Source organism: Myzus persicae, unplaced genomic scaffold (genome assembly GCF_001856785.1).
Source record: "Myzus persicae strain clone G006 unplaced genomic scaffold, MPER_G0061.0, whole genome shotgun sequence".
Taxonomy (NCBI): domain Eukaryota; kingdom Metazoa; phylum Arthropoda; class Insecta; order Hemiptera; family Aphididae; genus Myzus; species Myzus persicae.
This window is the reverse complement of record NW_019103934.1, coordinates 465,994-485,597: the sequence shown is the minus strand read 5'-3', so window position 1 is coordinate 485,597 and position 19,604 is coordinate 465,994. Positions and strand designations below refer to the sequence as shown.

Here is a 19,604-nt window from a genome sequence, read left to right as displayed (position 1 = left end):
TCAAACAATGAATATAGGTACAATTTCACCGAAATTTAATTTTAATTTTAACTATTATTTTTTGATGACTTTTGTAATAATAAAAGTTAATAAAAGTTGTGTTATATCTACTTATTATCATTATTATTATAAAAAAATATTTCTTTAAAATATATTATACTAATGATATTATGATATTTAATATTTCTTAAAGACTTATCTTCATTTATTTTATTTATAGTACTAGTATTATGAGAAGAAACGATCTTAAGGTAAGTCATTTAAAAGATCATTAAACAAAAATAAATATTTTAAACTAATTAAAAAAAATTATGAAAATTATTAAGGAAAATAAATCGAGTATTGTCTAACTAATCTAAATTAAAAAAAACGCTTTTTCTTGTCATGTAAAATATACCATGTTGGACTTACGACCTTTGCAATTTAGCTCGACGATGTAGGTATACACTGCGACGATTGATGTATTATGTATATATTTATTAAATAATTTGATTAAGGCTATTTTCCCATACTATAATAACTGATAAGTAATAGTATACCTAGTACCTACGTACCTAAATAATATATATAAGTATTTATATTATATAGTTAGTACTTAGTAGTTACTTAATATCAATATTTTTATAGAATAAATTCTAATCATTTTTCTTCGTGATATTGAATTAATAGTACAGATATAGTATGATTTTGTTTTATAATGTGTCCATTTGTAAGAATTTGACTTTCTTTTACCTGCATTCAACATCATACTGCGCTTTAATAGAGCAAGTGCCTGCTATATAAAAAAAAGTGAGTAATATTGAATATGGTAATTTAAATGTAAATAAATAACAGGAAGGAATACCAGTTTGTAAAACTATGTCTGTTTTCCTTTTGTTCAATATCTCACTTGTCCTATCTCGTATTCTCGTGTACTTACCAAGGTCATTGGCACATTGGCGACTACGATTAGGTTAGTCGCGTTCGAGCTACTCGCCCGTTGTTCCGATTGTCCGTCCGCAACGTAAATATAATATGATCTTAAATTTTATATTTTACTATGATGTCGTACAAAAAAATATCGTTTCTCTCAACATTGACGATATTTTATAACAATCATCGTTTTTAGACTGCTTATAGTATTACGTTTTAGATTAATTCAGACTGTATTATATTGATAAAAATAATGATCTCAGTACAAAATAAAGAGTATGAATATTTATGATATAATTTGTGTAAATTATTCATATTATGTCAAATATTAAAATTATAAACTAAAATCGTGTGTGCTTGATACATCGATTAAAATGTTTTGGATCAATTATACATGGAAATTAAGTAATTACGATTTTTGAATGGCTTCGAGGAGGTAAGTAATAACCTATTACCTATAAACTATAATACCTATAATTACTTGTAATACTTTTAATCTATTAGGAACATACTATTTATGTATTTAAATTTATAACATGGTAAAAGCTCAATGACAATTTTGATTTTTGAGGGTAGTAACATTATTATATGCATATAAAATTGAATAATAATGTCTATTGGGTACCCACTAAATTGTTTGTTTGAATAAAAACAGTTGTTTACTACGTCCATGTACAGTAACTGCGCACAAGTTGAGTTAAATTATTCGAATAACACAATATTCTGAACTGGTATATTTGTATTCCTACTAGGCACTAATATTATATTATAATTCTATATCACTTTTAAAATATACCTATTTATAACCAAACTTTAAAAGTAATACATTATAATTATTAATGGTTCACTTCCCATATTAAGATAATTTTTAACACGACTGAGTAACAATACATTAAAGATTAATAATTTTAATCACTATTAATATAGTATTAGTCTGATAAATATAAGGTAAGTACCTCATATAGGTAAACATAATAAATATTTTGTCACGAAATTTATCATTATAATAATAAACATACATTTGTTTACATTTTATAATATAGATAGATTATTTTATGAAAAATTAAATCAATCCCGTGATAACAATCAATATTAAAATGTGTACCTAAATCAAATTAAATATTAATACAGCAATGTGTTATAAAATATAATCAAATGTAGATACCCATAAAAATATAAAATAGGTAGGTAGGACAGGTAGGTGTAACAATTTATACAACTATTATAATAACTAATAAGTATATTATTTTTACAAAGTTGTAAAGGTACTACTTAACCATAGGTTATTGCTTCCTTCAAGGAGGTGATGAAATTTAAAAAAGATTTTATTTCAGAAACGTATGACTTGATAAATTTATTTAATAAGGCAGGTACAATGAATAAGTTCAAAACTTACCAATTTTTATAATTTGTGGAAAAAATGTATTTATTATTGTTTAAATTTTAGAAATGACCTGTTTAATATTATAAAAGCTAGTAAATGAAGAAAAAATAAGAAAGTAATTTCGTTTTTATTTTAGGTTTTCAATATTATTTACATATTCTACTAAAATAAGATATTTTAACTATTAGCGCTATATGTATCGTACATAAAATATAAATTAGTCATAAAAATTAATTAGATTTAAAATTATTCAAAATACTTCCGGAAGATATACTTCCGAGTTCCGGTGCATACAGCATCTGTACACTACTACGCTGAATGTAGTACAATAAACATCAATTAACGATGTCAAATAATTCTAAATTCTATATTATATACCATTTACACTTGTATTCGTATTAGCATTGACCATGATTTTACTGGTTTCGTTAACTTTATAGAGTTCAAAAATTAAAACATATCTACTGGATATTGACCTTGAATACAACTTAAGTACATAACATTTTCATGTTTCCGGATTTTTTTTCCACGATATTGCAAATTGTAATAAGCATGACAGTCACGAACACATTTCTCATTTCGTTTTCAGCACAATTTTTTCCAAAATACCAATTAAGTACATATGTCATTAATTAATTGTTATTGCCTATAATAACCACAGACAGTTTGCCTATGAGTGGTTTACAATGTAAATAATCATCAATCACATATACCTATATAATATGTATGTCGTGTACTCGTGCGACGTGCCACCCATTAAAAACAAATAAAGATAACTTAAATTCTAAAGATTATTGGCTATTCCATACTAAACAAAATAACGTTTGTAATATTTATAAATACCACATCTAATAAATTATTTTCGTTAAAACAAAAGAAAAAATCGGGGGACATACTATAGCTGCAGTATAGCAGGTGTCAAGTGTAGGTACCTACCTAGTCATTGATGGAGTAGGTCACTGTAATGAATGTGCTAAATTTAAATTTGGTGATAAATCATTGCAAAGCTTAAGAAAAACGAAACTAATCTTTGACGGGCTGAACATCGTGTATTACAAAGCATATTTTAATATACTTTTATATAAGTATTTATATTACTATTTAGAATTTCTTTTGTTATTTGTGAACGGTAGATTGAATTCATTAAAAATGTTTTGGTATACCTGCAGCATCATAATTACACCACTCCTTAGTTCATGGTACAATTAATAGTAGGTAATAGCATAATATTAATGTAGATATTTTGAAAATATTATTGTGTAAAGTACAACATTTAAACATAATAATAGACGTAAAAGTTTATGTCCTCATGTTTAGTAACCACGAACTATATATTTAAATTACAACCAAATAAAAAAAAATCATTATCTTTAGCTTAAATATCTTTTTTCATCAAAATTGTAACTTTAAACGTCTATAGAAAAAATTCAGCAGATATATTTTTAGGTTTCAGTTAGAATTGAATTTACTACACACGTGTGGCCGTGTGGGGCTTGTCTGAGAGTTTATGTATTAAATTTAAAAAAGCTCAAAATAAGTCTAAATATTATCATAAAAATCGTATTGTGCATGCAAAGTCATAATTAAAATAATAGTGGAATATTTCACAAATGTTTTTGATTAATATTTTTTAAATAAACACATAATAACAAAAATTGACTATTAAATTATTTAATTACTGAAAATTGTTATTATACGTGATACGTTTGAATATCTAATGTCGTCAAAATTTGAATTTTTTAGATTATAATTACCAAATGATATATGCAGTTTTTCGTGATTTTGATGAATTACTTAAAAACGTTTAACTATAAAGTATAAACACTTAAAAAAATAATTGCCCTTAGTCCTTACGATATTTTTTAATTAGTATATTTATACGTATGAGGTTGAATAATATTTTCAAAACGAAATTTTGATCATAGATTAATAATAAATTAAATAAATTCAATTATATATAAATTACACAATGAGAGCTAAAATATTTTAAAGGTTCAAAAAATATATTAAATGAATACAACATTTTAAATACAAATTAAAAAGTAAACAAAAAGTCTTCTATACACCCACTGCTCCATGTTGCGGAGGATTTTTTCAAATAAAATTACAAAAACCTGTTTTGAGGAAAAATTTCCATTTTTTAATAATTTTTAGATTGCGAGTAGAGCAAAATAATCTACAATTTTATTTTACAATGATGTGTGGTTTCCCCGAGTATTTTGAAAAGTAGTGTTAATTTTTTCTTTTGACCAATTCTTACCAGATCCAATTTCCCACCAAAACTACTGTGGAAGTAAAATATTTAAATATTTTCATTTCTCCAAAAGTTAATGGCAGAGAAGAAAAAGAAAAAGAAACATAGACACACCATTGTAAATAAACCAATACATTAGTCACTAGGTACGCTCGGAATCTAAAATAATACGTTTTTGCGACCTTCGTTTTTATGTTTATTCATACTAAATAATATATTCGATATAGTCATTAAATATATACCTACTGAATATTGAATGTTGATTATTAATTTAACTCAAACAATACTCGATATTTTTTAATGAAACCTAAATGTAAATATTATAATTTTATTATTTTTTATAAATTTTAGCTTAAGACTTGTATTTTATATATTTAGATAGTTGCATGACAGTAAGTTGATGCGTTACGGGTTGGTGATGCCAGTCAAAAAAGTCATCAATTTCCTGAATAGTACACGTGATTTGAGACTGTTGAAGATGGTATCCACTTCCATTTCCTTGGATAGGAGGTCGTACTCTGAGATAAATGTACCGAAGACACAAGTAATAAATGAGGTAAGACACAAGTAGTTTGAACTAACAATTAAACATTTTGTTCCTACTTTAAGAATGCTAAACTGGATTTAGTGCAAACGATCGAACCTTGAACGATTTCAATGATTCAGACGATAAACCAGTTCGTAATTCATTTATCTATAAGTCCTGCCTTTTGCTTGGTATCTATGTATAATTTTTACAATACATTTGAATTTTATTTTTTTATCTAATATTTATCTAATAGTTATTATTTATTATCTGATTATTAAGTAACAGCACACATACATGCAAGGTATGACCACCGTGAAATGTTTTATGAAAATATTTTTTAATTATGTAACCTATCCTTACTTTTGATTTATAATTTATATTGATTATAATTTACAACCCTTAAGGGAAAACAAGAGTTTTTTTTTTAAGATTCAATGATAAATGGCCATAGAGCATAGAGACTTGAAATCGGTACCAAATATTCATTGTCATAAGATAATTTTCAAAATATTTTGGCTCTTTTTGTGACATTTGATATCTTAGATGTATATCATACCTAAGTATGATCAAATTTTAATTTTTAGGCATAAAAACTCGAAAATCTAATATAACGTTTCTTCATGATTTGGTATTACCACAATTTATAAATATCAATAAAGTCACAATATTTTTTTTGTAATAACGTCTGAAGTTCAAATTCTGACAAAATTACGAACATTTTTAAATTATTTTGTAGGTATTTAAAAAATTATTAAATGTTCAATTTTTATAGCTAAGGCTTAAAATGTAATACAGCATTTCTCACTAGTAGTTCTTATTGAAACCCAAAACTTATTAAAAATGTAAAAAACATTATTTTTATACACATTTGCTTAATATATTAGGTAAAACTTTGAAAATTAGGTTAAACGAACAATAATGGTTTTAGTGATTTAGTTGTAATTCGAAAATATTATTCATGGGTAGCTTATCTATTTGAAACATTTAAACATCGTATTTTACACAATGACACCTTCGATCTTCAATAGATATATTAAGATTCTTTTTAAAGTATTACCTATTCATACGACGAATCCCTATTATCAATTTGGTAAATCCTGTTGTATTGCCTTGTATAGTTAATAGCAATAATGTATGATATAAATGGGCGATTGTAAGCTCCGCCAGAATACTGGTTAGATAAAAAAATAATGAAAACGTTTGACGTAAACATAATATAACATACTTAACCACGTGTTTTATGATTATTGATTATTACCATTATTTATTATGATTTTTTGACTTAATACATATTACAATCTATTTGATTTATTCGGACAACACTTATTGAGAGTACACGAATGTAGTAACTAAAAATTGAAGATTTTAAGAAAATCGGGTTTTTCATATCATAATGTTATACGATATATATATATAAATTACATTTTTCCAGTACGGTATCCACTAGTGCAGCGGTTCCCAAACTTTTTAGCTGTGCGGACCACCAATTTTATAAAAAATCTTTGAGGCCCACAAATAGCTCACCTATATATACGAATGCAGAAATATATATATATATATAAATAAATTGTTTATCACGAAAAACACTTTATTAAACTTAATCACAAGTTAAACAATTTAATGTGATTATTGACATCACTTGTCCTTCATGAGAGAATCAATATCCGGATGAAAACTGGATAGTTTTAGAATTAAATCATTTTCAACATTTAGTTTATTCCTATAATTAGCGTTAATTTGACAATAATTTGACACTACAGAGCGTAGATAATATTGATAAATATTATTATAACCAGAAATATTATTGGCCATGTACTAAAAATATATAAAATTAAATATTATATATTTATATGGTTCACGGCCCAATACCACACTGCTCGAGGCCCACAAGTGGGCCGCGGCCCATAGGTTGGGAACCGCTGCACTAGTGCATTGAAACAATGCGATTATTGGTGAATCGACTTTAATGTACTCACAGAGGGAATTATCCTCGGAATTATCATTAGAAAAATTATGATTTTTTTTGTTTGTTTCATAATATGTATATTATATTAATTTTTTTGTTACTTGATTTTCTTTTTATGCACCCATTTAAACAGGGAGTAACAGAAATGCGTAACAAAAAATTTATAGGCACTAGTTAAACGTATGACAAAAATTAAATACATTTTAGGTACATGGATAATACATAATTTATACAATTTACTTATGTCAGGAAATTCAAAAAAATAATTTATTAAAAAAAGTTATTACATTTCAAACTAATTTACTACAAAAAAATATTGAAATTAAGATAGGCACATTAAAATTTAATAAACGTTTTAACCATCAAAATTTCGAAATTAAAAAAAAAAAAATGTAGCACAGGCATCCAAACATTTTTTTTTTAAAATAATGTTTTAATATTAATGAAAACAAAAGAGTTATTCCATATGTTGGGTCTTTGTTTACATTCTGTATACTATTACAAGAATTGACAGTATAATTAATGCTATATGTTTTTGTCAACATTAATTCAACACAAGGTATTATTAATGTTGAAATAAATTACTATAATAGCAATAAAGGTTAGCATAACCCATAAAGTAAAAAAAAACTTAATAATTTAAGCTGGCAGACCGTTTCCGCTCCGAATTATTTTTCGTGTGTAATGATTTATTGTCGAATTCAAATTTAACTGTCTAGTTACATTAACCTAATGTACAGAAGATCAGTTACCCATCTACTGGCCTACATTTAGATTCTGAGCGGAGCGATGAATGTACTAATTTTACAATGATGTGTCGATGTGTGCAATTCATTTTTGAGGCAGAAAACATTATATTATGACTATTTTATTGATGACTTTTAAAGTATACATGACTATTTACCGTAGTTACTTGATAAGATTTTCAAAATACTTTAACTTTTTTTGAGCTATTAAGAAACTTGACAATTTTTTTTTTTAGTTTCAAATTATTGTCGATAAATAATTTTTCATTTAGTAAAAAGCTTAAAAATTTAATACATGGTTCTTCATAAGATGTTATTAATGTAATTAAAATACGTAGTTGAACGTGAAACCACAACAATTATTATTTATGAACGTCTGAAGTTAGATTTTCGACAAAAGTCTTAAAACTTACAAAAATTTGAAAATTATTTAGAGATACAAGTTCATAAAAAATATGTATGTGTATTCAAAATTAAAAAATTGAATATAAGATACTTCGTATGTTTGCCTATGATAATAAAACAAAAAATTCACATTCATTTTTGATGAGCTATTTAATTATTACATTTTTACAACCTCGAATATTCACCTGTAAACTAACGATTTCTCATCGAGCGATTTTCTTACTTTGTGATAATTCAAAACAAATAACCGTAGGTAAGTAGTTCCTGAAATGTTCACCGAATATTTATAATTAATTATTTTCAATACATAATAATATTTTGACTTTAACTAGGTATATTATATCTTGTGCCATAGACTAAGATATTTTGTTGCGTAATTATCACCCATAAACCCTCTAAATTCTAAAACTATTTTATAAAATGTCTATTATCATTTATCTACCTAAATGATGGCTTTATGTTGAAAACAAAAGTGTCAGTTTTTTGAAATATGAATATTGTTATACCTTTACATCGATAACAGAATAGATAAGTTATTTGTTTTAATTTTTCGAGAGTTCAGCATTTGCAATTTTCACTGTGAGGTACTCGTCGTGATTCATTTATTTTTTTTTAATGGCCAAACGTGACTGAACAATTATTTAGTTTTTCTCGAAGAAGAATAAATATGATGAAACAGTATGTATCTATCTAAGATTTAAGGTTTTCAAATTACAAATAATTGTGTTTAATTCAGAAATGAGAAATTGCATGGGTATAATTATGCCTACAATTTGCAATTGTTTTAGATATTTTTAAACATTCTCCATAAATGTCACTAAAGCTAAAATCATTTTTTCCCACCAGATGAGCATAACGCCATGATGCTGTTATGTTATTAAACGAACTACAGGCTGCAATTCTTTAGAAGCAGATCTTCTCTAGAAGAAATTTCCTTTGTGGACAGATGTTGATACATCATCAACAGCCAATTAACTTTTAGCTTCAATATTCCAATCTAAGTTCCAGGTATCACTTATGATTCTTATAAACTGTTTTCAATATCTGTGCCACTGAGTAGACTTTTACAAACTGAAAGTTTAGATTTAGAACAGCCTATTTGTTCTGCCAATGTTACTCAAAACACATTAAAAGATATTCATGCGAATGATATGAAAAGTTGAATAAGATTTAAATTTGTTGAAACTAAACGTAACAAAATTAGAATTGATGTTAGTATTCCCAGAATATTAGGCCTTTGTTGACCATAGAAGTAATATATGTACAAACAATCCAAAAGTTGACTACCATGTTTCAGTATTAATTATCCCTTTCTTGGATAATTTTATGGATCAACTGCTTGATCGTTTTTTAAGACATAGTGTTGAAAAAATAATATTGATAGTAATAATACATATATTTGCAAACAGCGACAACATAATTTCGATTTGCATATAACATTATATAAGCTTGGTCACCTCCTATAAGCAAAAACTTGTGTTGGAGGTGAGAGGTATCTAAATTAGTCAATGTATAAATGTATAATGTATATATAATACTAATACCAAAAATAAAGTAATTAAGTGATTTACCTTTTACAGAATTAGAAATATAGTAACATATTATCGTCAGAAACGTTTTACGATATAATATATGAAAATAATTTTGGTGATATAAGTGAATTTTCAAGTACTACTGAATTACAAGTATTTCAAAATAGTATTAAGCTCCAGTCAGAAATTATTCAAACAAAAACAACTGTAAAAGGCCTATACTTTCAGCGTGATTTTCAAATACACTAGAATGTACCCATCATTTAAAAATTGCTAAAAATTTGTATTTCTATATCAGCTCTATAGCCACCAAAAAATCAGTGGTATCATTTATGCCATTTCCCAGGTACTGAAAAAAAAATTGTGGTACCTAGGTTTGTGTGTATCTATATGATGGATCCTAGTAAATGATAAAGATTATACAACTAAAAACTATATTTTAAATGTAATATTGTACTGATTAACTCATACAATTCATAATGATGGTGGGTGCCGGTTTTTAAATTGCGAAGAACGGTCATTTCCAACACTTCGGTGTTCTAAGACCTACCCAAGGAGAATACTGTAGGACAAAATAAGCTTAGTGGTTCAGCTTAATTAAATATTCATAAGAATATAGAAATTTATCTAAATGATATAATTAATGAGATGAGTAATAAATCATCAAAAAAAATGAGTGAAGTTAGATTTGTAAATAAATTCTTAATTTATTTTAATAAATAGTTAAGTTTTAGATTTGATATTTTGTTGGGAGAAAAATAGTACAAAGTGTAATAGGCAGTTATGGCAGTAATTTGTAATTTACTTTTAAACTAGTATTCATGTATACAATTTAAGTCAAAGTTACATAACAAAAATGTACATATACTTATATATTGTATTGTAGGTTTATGATAAAATAGCTAAATATAGTTTAAATATTTTGAAAATTTAAATTGTGCATAAAAAATAATACCTAATTCAAGTAATATTTTTTGAATTATAACAAAATAAATAAACTTGTTAAAAAAGAAGTAATTTAAGTTTGAGTATTCAATTTTTTCAAAACTTGAACAAGTTGAACATCAATTATCTATAAAAATAAAATAATGCATATGTATTTTTCTTTTTTGAAAATATAATATGACTTATTAGGAACCTTATATTACATTTTTAAGCCATAGGTATTGAAATAAAAATGTTATGATATTTTAATTAGGTACCTATGTATATAATAATATGCAAAATGTAGTAGTTTATTAAATATTTTCATCGTTTTAACTTCATAAACTTATAGTTAAAAAAACAAGCAACTGTATTTTCGATATTTATTAATTATTGCTGAAAGAACAACTTATGGGAAATCGTGTACATAAAACGAATTAAAAATAAAAATAGTTATAAATAGCTCACTCAATATGCCCCAAATAATTTAAAAACTGATATAATGTCTAGAAAATAATAGTTTAAATATTTGGTTGAAATGTTGAGTATCTACAGTTATTGATTTTTGACTGAGAATAAAAGGACAAAACTTATTTTGCCGAAAACTGGAGCTTACCGCTCAGTGTCTTAAAGCATGATAAAAAAACAATACATTGTAAAACTTGCAATACATTCATTACTCAGAATCTGTGACTATTTATTTCATATAAAAAAATATGTTGGGTATGAACTAGAAATGAATTTGCAAGACTTAATTTCGCACCGTTTATAACATGTTTAAAATAGTAATGCCCTTTTACGTGTTTATAAAATACATTTATTATGCAAATTAGTAAGTACTTATTGTATAAAATTATTTTGTACAATAAACAAATTATGTTTAAAGATAAGGTTATGTTTTATAATATTACCTCTTATATTATATTTGTTAGATGCCTATAGTGCAAATCACCACCGAGGACAATATTTTCCAACTAACATTAATATGTATAAACATAATTGTTCATTATTATTATTAATTTAATGTAGTGTATTTTTGTTTAGTGTCTGAGTCATGTTCTGGTACAGAAAATTTGCTTTAAACTTCCACATTGATCTTAGGTCATTTTTATGTAAATGTTATATTCATAAGGTCATTTTCTTTAGGTTTTTCTAGGTCATTAAAATCTAGTCCTACGCTACTTGCACTGGTAGTAACATAAATATAATATAACATAAACTCTAATTAGGAATATACGGTGATTCCGTCTCCTTTTCTCAGAGTTGTGTTTCATATTATACAATGGTTTATCATTGAATTTAAATTATTTACTAATCCATTTCAGTTCCTCAATTACGATTATTGACAAGATACACTCGAGACAAATAACACTCCAATCATGATATTTTAGAATTTTAAATTCTGAGCAGAGCGATAAATGTATTGATTTCACAATGATGTGTGTTTTTTTAAATTTATTATTTGTCCCTGTGTACACGATAAATAATTCGAAATAATGCTTAGATTTTTAACTTCAGTTTATTTTCCGGTAGGAAAAAGAATCTATTTAGTGCATTTGGGAGCTCAAAATTTAAAATTCTCAGTAGTTTTCAAAAACGCAGGTAAAAACAAAATCAATTTTAAAACAAGTGGAACTCTAAACCAAATAACCGTAGATACATCCGATTTTCACTGAATGTTTATATTAGCATTTTCTATATGTATAATATTTTCAAAATACTTTTACTCATGTTGAGCTACAAATAGACATACGAAATTTTCGATTATTATTAGTCTTTTTTTAAAACTATAGTCTTTAAAACAATTGTCGCTCGGTCAAAAAACTTGAAAATGTAATACACGGTTCCTCGTAAGTTGTTGTTTCTAGAAATTAAAATCGAGGGTTAATCCACAATATTTTTTTATGAACGTCTAAATTTTGAATTTTAACAAAATAAGTAAAAATCACGGAAATGTACAAATTATTTGAATATTTTGAATTAGAAATTCAAAAAAAAATTTTCTTTTTTAATCTAAGATTTGAAAATTGAATACAAGATTCCTGATAAATTTCTGATAAATTATAACTAGTTATGTCTTCCTTTATAAAAAAATATGTCTATTGGAAAGTCAAATTAAGTTTTTATGATCTTCAGAAGTTCAAATTTGTACAACATTATATATTCACTCGATTTCTCATGAATTTCATATTTTGTTGTAATTCGATAAAACGAAATTTAAACCAAATATTTATCTTATCATTTCCTACACTTGATAAAATTTTCAAAATGTTTTGAGCTGTTTACTTACATTATCAGTTTTTGATTTCTTTTAATTTTTGTTTCTGTAAATTTCAATAAAATTGTATTCGTTTGGTCAAAAAACTTGAAATTTTAATAAAGGTTTCCTGATTTATTGTTATAACAGCAGATGAAAAATATTAAAAACACACTGGTACGATTTTATTGTGATTATTATGATCATTTAAAGTCCAAGTCTTGCTAAAATGTATGAAATTGAAAAGGTACAAATTTTGAAATTAAAAATGTATAAAATGTTCATCTTTTATAGTTAAGGATTGAAAATTAAAATCAACGATTCTCACTAATAGTATAAATTATAACCAAAATATCTAAAAATTATATAAACGAAGTTATTCTTTACAAAAATTCTAAGTTTAAATTTGGACGAAATTACAATTGAACACAAAAAATAACGATTTTAGTAATTTGTTGTAATTTAAAAATATTATTTGTGGGTATATGAAAATTTTTAAGTTTATTATTATATTGTGTATGTACTGTAGTAGTACAGTATACACACAATACACGCAATTTTAATATCCAGTTATTTTGGGAAAAAAATTACTTTAACCACAATAATATCCTACAATATACTTAATAATATTATATAGGCTGACAGACCGTCTTCGCTCAGAATCGTTTATAATATACAATGATTTTATATCATTGAATTCAAATTTAACATCATCCATTGCAGTGACCCATTTGTAACTTACTGTATAGCTGAACAATATCGACTTACCCTTTTTTTTTTTTTATTTAAAAAAAATGACTAATTAATAATTCTTCAATCAATTAGTACTATTGGTGTGTTCTCTAAGGAATTTTAATTTAAAATAAACTGCCAACCTAGGTATCAATAAATAAATCATTGTGTTTATTTATTATAAATAGCATACAATTATTGAAGTACCTATTTTATAAAGTTACATTATAATAAGCTGATAAATTTAATTCGTAATTAATTTTACTTATACAAATGCGATCGAACACTATAAATGTGTATACTATAATAATACGCTAAAGTAAAAAACCTATATCTGTATTACAGTTATGTCTCAAATTTCAATCAATCGGTTTCCAAAAAAATATAGGCGGCATTACTGATGTATTTCCCAGGTTCTTACTTATTTCATTTTCACTCATATTTAAAAAAAAAGGGTTTTCTGAAGTTTATCTATATGTGTTATTCATAGGCAAAAATCCATTGACATTTCGGGAAGGGGCTAAATGTTCTAAAAATAAATTACTCAATACAAACAACACGATTAAAGAAGTTGAAACTACATTTTTTCGGGAGGTGCTATTAAAATATTTGAGGGCTAGCCGCCTCCCGACATTTCCACTTGTGATGTCATCCCTTTAAAATCATGGCGATAGAACCTATAATATACTACACCTATACACTGCCGTATTGCATAAGCGCGTAATCGGGTATTGGTTTTTATTTCCGCGGTGAAGAACAAGACGCAGCGGTCTCGCCGACTGAATTAATAAAATATCTAGGGAATTCACAACAACAAAAACAACTACCTATATAGCTGTCGCCGGTAATTGATAACCAGAAGCGTGAACATAATATTATACTATACTAAAACACACCTACGCATACATCATGTACAATTTAGCTTTTGTCGGAAACGAACGACACAACAACATCAGTAATAATAATAACAATAATAAATTAATAACATCGTCGACATAGGTAGTAATAATATTATGCAAACATTTGGAATGATCGCGTCTGCCTAATGCCTATATACTATGACCGTAAGCACGTATCGGTCGACTCCGTAGTAGTACCTAGTAGTGGTAGTATACATTTATTATAATAATATAATATTTTAGCCTATAGGACTATAATTTGATATGCTTCAAATTGCAATGTGATGTTATTATGTTGTGATATTATTATTGTTGTGCGATATAATTTTACTCGCTTGCGGAACAATACGTTGCTGAGGCCTGAGAATATATGATTATATGAAATGTTACAAAATATTATTATACAGTGTATATAGGTATATGGGCAAGTGCCCGTGTTTATCGATCCGACGATCCAATACCTACATCACGTGTATTATACCCAACTGATCCAAACACGCGTCATAATTATTAGCTAACGCTGCTTACGATTTTTACCACACAGTTTCATAGCGTTTATAATATAAATGCGGTACCTCCTGAAACAATATAATAATAATATAATATTACGACGGTTGTTTAATAATAATTCGTGTGCGACGTGCGTGACTGCAAATCGTAGGCGATTTTTCCGCGCAACTACTATACTGCAACAGTATTATAATATTATAGTACATATTATAAACATGATATAGTAGCCAAACGCACGCGCACGTATATAAATCGGAAATGATACTCGAGAAAACACGTGACGCGAAGGTTAAACGGAATCGCCTTAAACGCGGGTGGTTTGTGCAAAATATAATAATATAATAATTACGTTACGATGATGATATTATTATTATTATTATTATTATTATACTCGGCGGCTTCAATGGGTCATCGCGGTGCACACACAACGCGATTACTATACAATATTATTATTACTATTATTACAATATTTTAGTATTATATTGTGTACGCCTAAGTAGGTGCCTACCGCGAGTTGTACAACTATACGCGTCGCATGCGTTCAGATAAGACCTATATGATGCACGGCGCGTTATACATACACGTAGGCGTATATCCGTATAATATGATTTAATTAATTTTAGTATTTTATTACTGTGAGCGTGTGCGTGTGTGTATACATAGTGTTAGTGTGTATATTATTATACATCATATTATATTATACTATACGAGCTCAAACCGTCTCGTTCCAATCCGCGTGCGCGACAATTTCCTGGTTTGATCAACAATCAAGGTGAACGACTCAATAATAATACAGACATAGACTCTTGGTTTTTTTTTTATTTTCATTATTTCTCGTTATATTTTCTTTGGGACATTCTGTCGATTGACCCGCACGGCCGCAGACTCACCAGTACGATCCGGAGTGCGTGTAACGACAATCATCATCGGTCTCATTATAATATTAGGTGTACTATACTTGACTGCGTTAGTATAGTACCGCAAGCGTATTTCGAAAACGTTAAAATCAAAACAAAAAAATACCCACACGATTATAATATAGGATAACTCGCCGGCGACAAGGTAAGCGAACATTTTTTTACATTTTTTTTCCTCGTTCCCAGCTTATATATTTTTAAACAATAAATTATACCACATACACACAATCGAAAATAAATATCTAGTTGTTTTGTTCGTATTTAAAAAAATAGAAATTTTAAAAGAAGATAGTTTTAATATATTTTCAATAAAATAAATAGAATAAGTTTTCTTTTATAGACCATTATTTATTTCTAAAGTATATAGTATAGATTTAGGTACACAATTTTCAAAATGATATTTGTATTTTTCAGTTACTTTTTTGAACAAATACCAAATCAACTATTTAAATAATATCTGTGCTATGACTTTAGACAACAATAATAGTACACGAATATGTACATATTATACACACATGCTTAAAATCATTATTTATAATTATTTATTACCAATTATACCTATATAAAACCAAAAGTAATGAATAGAAGCGCGAAAGAACGATTGAGAACCACTGTAATAGCTACAATATATCTATATATAGAGTAGATACCTACCGGCTACCAGGCCCTAAGTGGGACAACTATTCGGCCCAGGAAATTTTTATTTTGACCGGCCTTTGTCATTTCGTCATCAGAAAATGTAAAAACTAAAATATGGTACCAACGTTTTATTAATTGAGGGTTGCATATTTTACTCATCTTAAAATCTCAGACTTAAAATCAATGTATTTAATACCTAATTTATTTTATCTTAAGTACAGAGAATAATATATATTACTTATTTTTTATTACTCTATAACTGACTGAGCCACAATGAATGATTAACATAGGTCGATCTTTAAGCTGCTCTAACTTGATTTTCTTAAAAATTTCCTTTTTCTCTCTGCTTTCCTCAGTACTACTCTTTCTTTTAGTTCCATTTTAAACAACTAATATCGAAGTAAATATTTCAAAATCACCTAACAACACAACAATAAAATAAAAAACAAGTAAAAAAATTTACTTTTATGAATTAAGAACATTACATTGAAAGTACAAAACGTCAAATCTGTAACTATCAGTATATTTTAGGTTATTAACCCATTAGCGATACCTATTATGTAGGAACAGATATTAGGTAATGTTGTTAATGCTCACTGGCTAGAAGCGAATGTATTAACCAATTGGTAAAATAAACTTCAGATTAAGTTATAAACAGGGTGTGGATTTATATAAAAACAACTAAAATACCTTTGAAGAATACGATTTAATGTGCAGTTACAAAGCTTAATAAAATGCCCAGAAAAATTAAAAGCCAATTTAAATTAATATAAAATAAAATGTAGATAGATAAGTATATTCGTTATATTTTGTGTTTCATTATAGCACTGGACAATTAGATGCTACTTAATATTATCAAATAAAAAATGTTGACAGTTATTGTCAAGTGTTGTTTTATTTCACTGAAGTTATATTAGCGAACATAATACGCAATAAAAATAGAAATATTAGAAAAATTAAATTATCTTTAATAATTATACTTCGTTAAATTTTTTTTTTTAAAGAAATTTAAGCCAAGTTTTTATACAACTGTATTTATTCATATAAAATTTACGAAGAATGGTTTCAAGCCAAAAAATATCATAAAAACTAAAAATCAAAATCGTTAAAAAAAAATGCTAAATAAAAATTTAATTTTTCATTATAAATACATAATAATAACAAATTATATTTGAGGAAAGGCCTACTCCAGAAAATTTTCAGGTACCTATCCCGAAGGCCCGGTCTGCATATTTACTACTTACTAGATTGTATAGGTTGAGCTGTAAATTTTCTTAATACTTTCAAAAACTGAAAATTTTTAAAAAATTTTTTTACAGATTTTGTAATTATTTATTTTGTCAAGTTATAGACCATTTGTTAGTTAAACTCAAGACCCTTACGGCCTTACCAACAATATAGTCTGTATATTATCCCTATATCGTTATTATAATAATTATCACAGTTTTTTGTTATTATTACTAAATAAGTAATATTACTAATACTGTTATTACATACGCCAAATTTGGAAATGTGACTATGGCCCATGTCTACCTCTACTGGTAGTCATGTACCTAACTTAACTCTTCAACCAAAAAAAAAAAAAAATGAAAAATTTCTGTTGAAAATTTTGAATTTTGCTGAAAATTGTATTCAATTTTCCAACCTCACGCTCTATGTATTAGATAGGTGACTAATATGGCTTCGATTTCAAAAATAGTTACCTATCTTATTTATGACGACATGCTATGTTCCTTAAAATAATAATTTACTACGGATTTAAAATATGACCCGCAGAATAATAGTTATAGGTAGGCAAAAATTTAATATAATCCGAGTTAGTTTCTCTGCTCACTATGGTGTAACTATACTCCGTCATTGAGACTCAACGCGCGATTGAGTAGAATATTGATCACTGTGGTCAATGATCGATGTATTGAATTTAGATTGTACTATTTGTTAACAAAAATCATCATAAATCATATTATAAATTATTATATCATATTATCAAAATAACAAAAATGAGTATTATGAAATATGAACCATGAATGGTGTGAATATATTCGCCCATATACCCGTAGCCTGTGCAGGTTTTAGCATACCTAGTAACTATAGAAAATGTTATTATAATTACGATAAGAAAGTTACTACAATTAGCATTTTTTTTTTAGTAAAAAAAAAATTATATAAATGGTTTGATGAAATCAAATACAAAAAAATGTTCATCAAAATTTAAGCCTCGCTTGAAAAATTTTGTGGCTGGACACTAAACTTTTTTTATTATTTTAGCAGCAAAAAAAAGTAATCTTCTACTACATTTTAAAGTCGTTGTCGTATATGTATTAAATTTAGAAATTTTATGAATTTTAAGCAACAAAATAATTTTCTAATTTTTGTGATTTTCCGTAATTTGTCAATATTTGAATTTAATAAGTAATAACTCTTAAGGCAAATTAAGCTTATATATTTTTGACCCATTTCAATTGTTGTAATAACAACTTTAAAAACAAAAGTTTCATTAAATATTCCAGTTTTTTGATTTACAAACAACAATTTTATCGTACATAAATTGAAAAAAAATTTAAGAATTTAGATCATTTCAACTGTCTAAAAACAGCACAGAATTAGCCAAAATATTTTTAGTTTTATCATATCTAGACAATGCTCTTATAGATATTTCCAATTTCAAGTTTCTAGGGTTGTTGATTTTTGAACAAATCGATTTTGTTAAAAAATGATTTTTCTTAAATATTTCCGTTTTTCTGTAATTGTTCTTTTTTCAGATTATATAAAAAAAATACTACAAATTTTCACTTCAGATTTTCTAAAGTACCAAATCCGATCTGCTACCAGAAACAAACAAACTCTCAAAATTGATAATTAAAGCATTTTTATTACTCCAAAATGTGCTAACGATACAAAAGTAAATAAAACAAACCAATAATATAATAAATCAATATCATTTTTCATCAACTTTCAAATTTTTTCATCGCTACACTCAGAATCTAAAATACGAATT

General features: G+C 26.4%; 1 protein-coding gene across 5 annotated transcripts in view; it reads left to right on the top strand.

Moving 5' to 3' along the window:
- The first annotated feature begins 654 nt into the window (after positions 1-654).
- LOC111036598 (vanin-like protein 2) overlaps positions 655-19,604 on the top strand; it is a 36,265-nt gene continuing 17,315 nt past the window's right edge. Inside the window, exons 1-2 of one of the 5 annotated variants that reach the window (XM_022318675.1) lie at positions 655-789; positions 4,929-5,106. In XM_022318675.1, coding sequence (XP_022174367.1) covers positions 4,951-5,106 — 156 coding nt within the window. In that variant the 5' untranslated portion in view covers positions 655-789; positions 4,929-4,950. Of the gene's footprint in view, positions 790-949; positions 1,349-4,928; positions 5,107-15,730; positions 16,113-19,604 lie in introns of those variants that run through there. The other 4 variants (XM_022318673.1, XM_022318676.1, XM_022318677.1 and 1 more) reach the window with 4 other exon arrangements.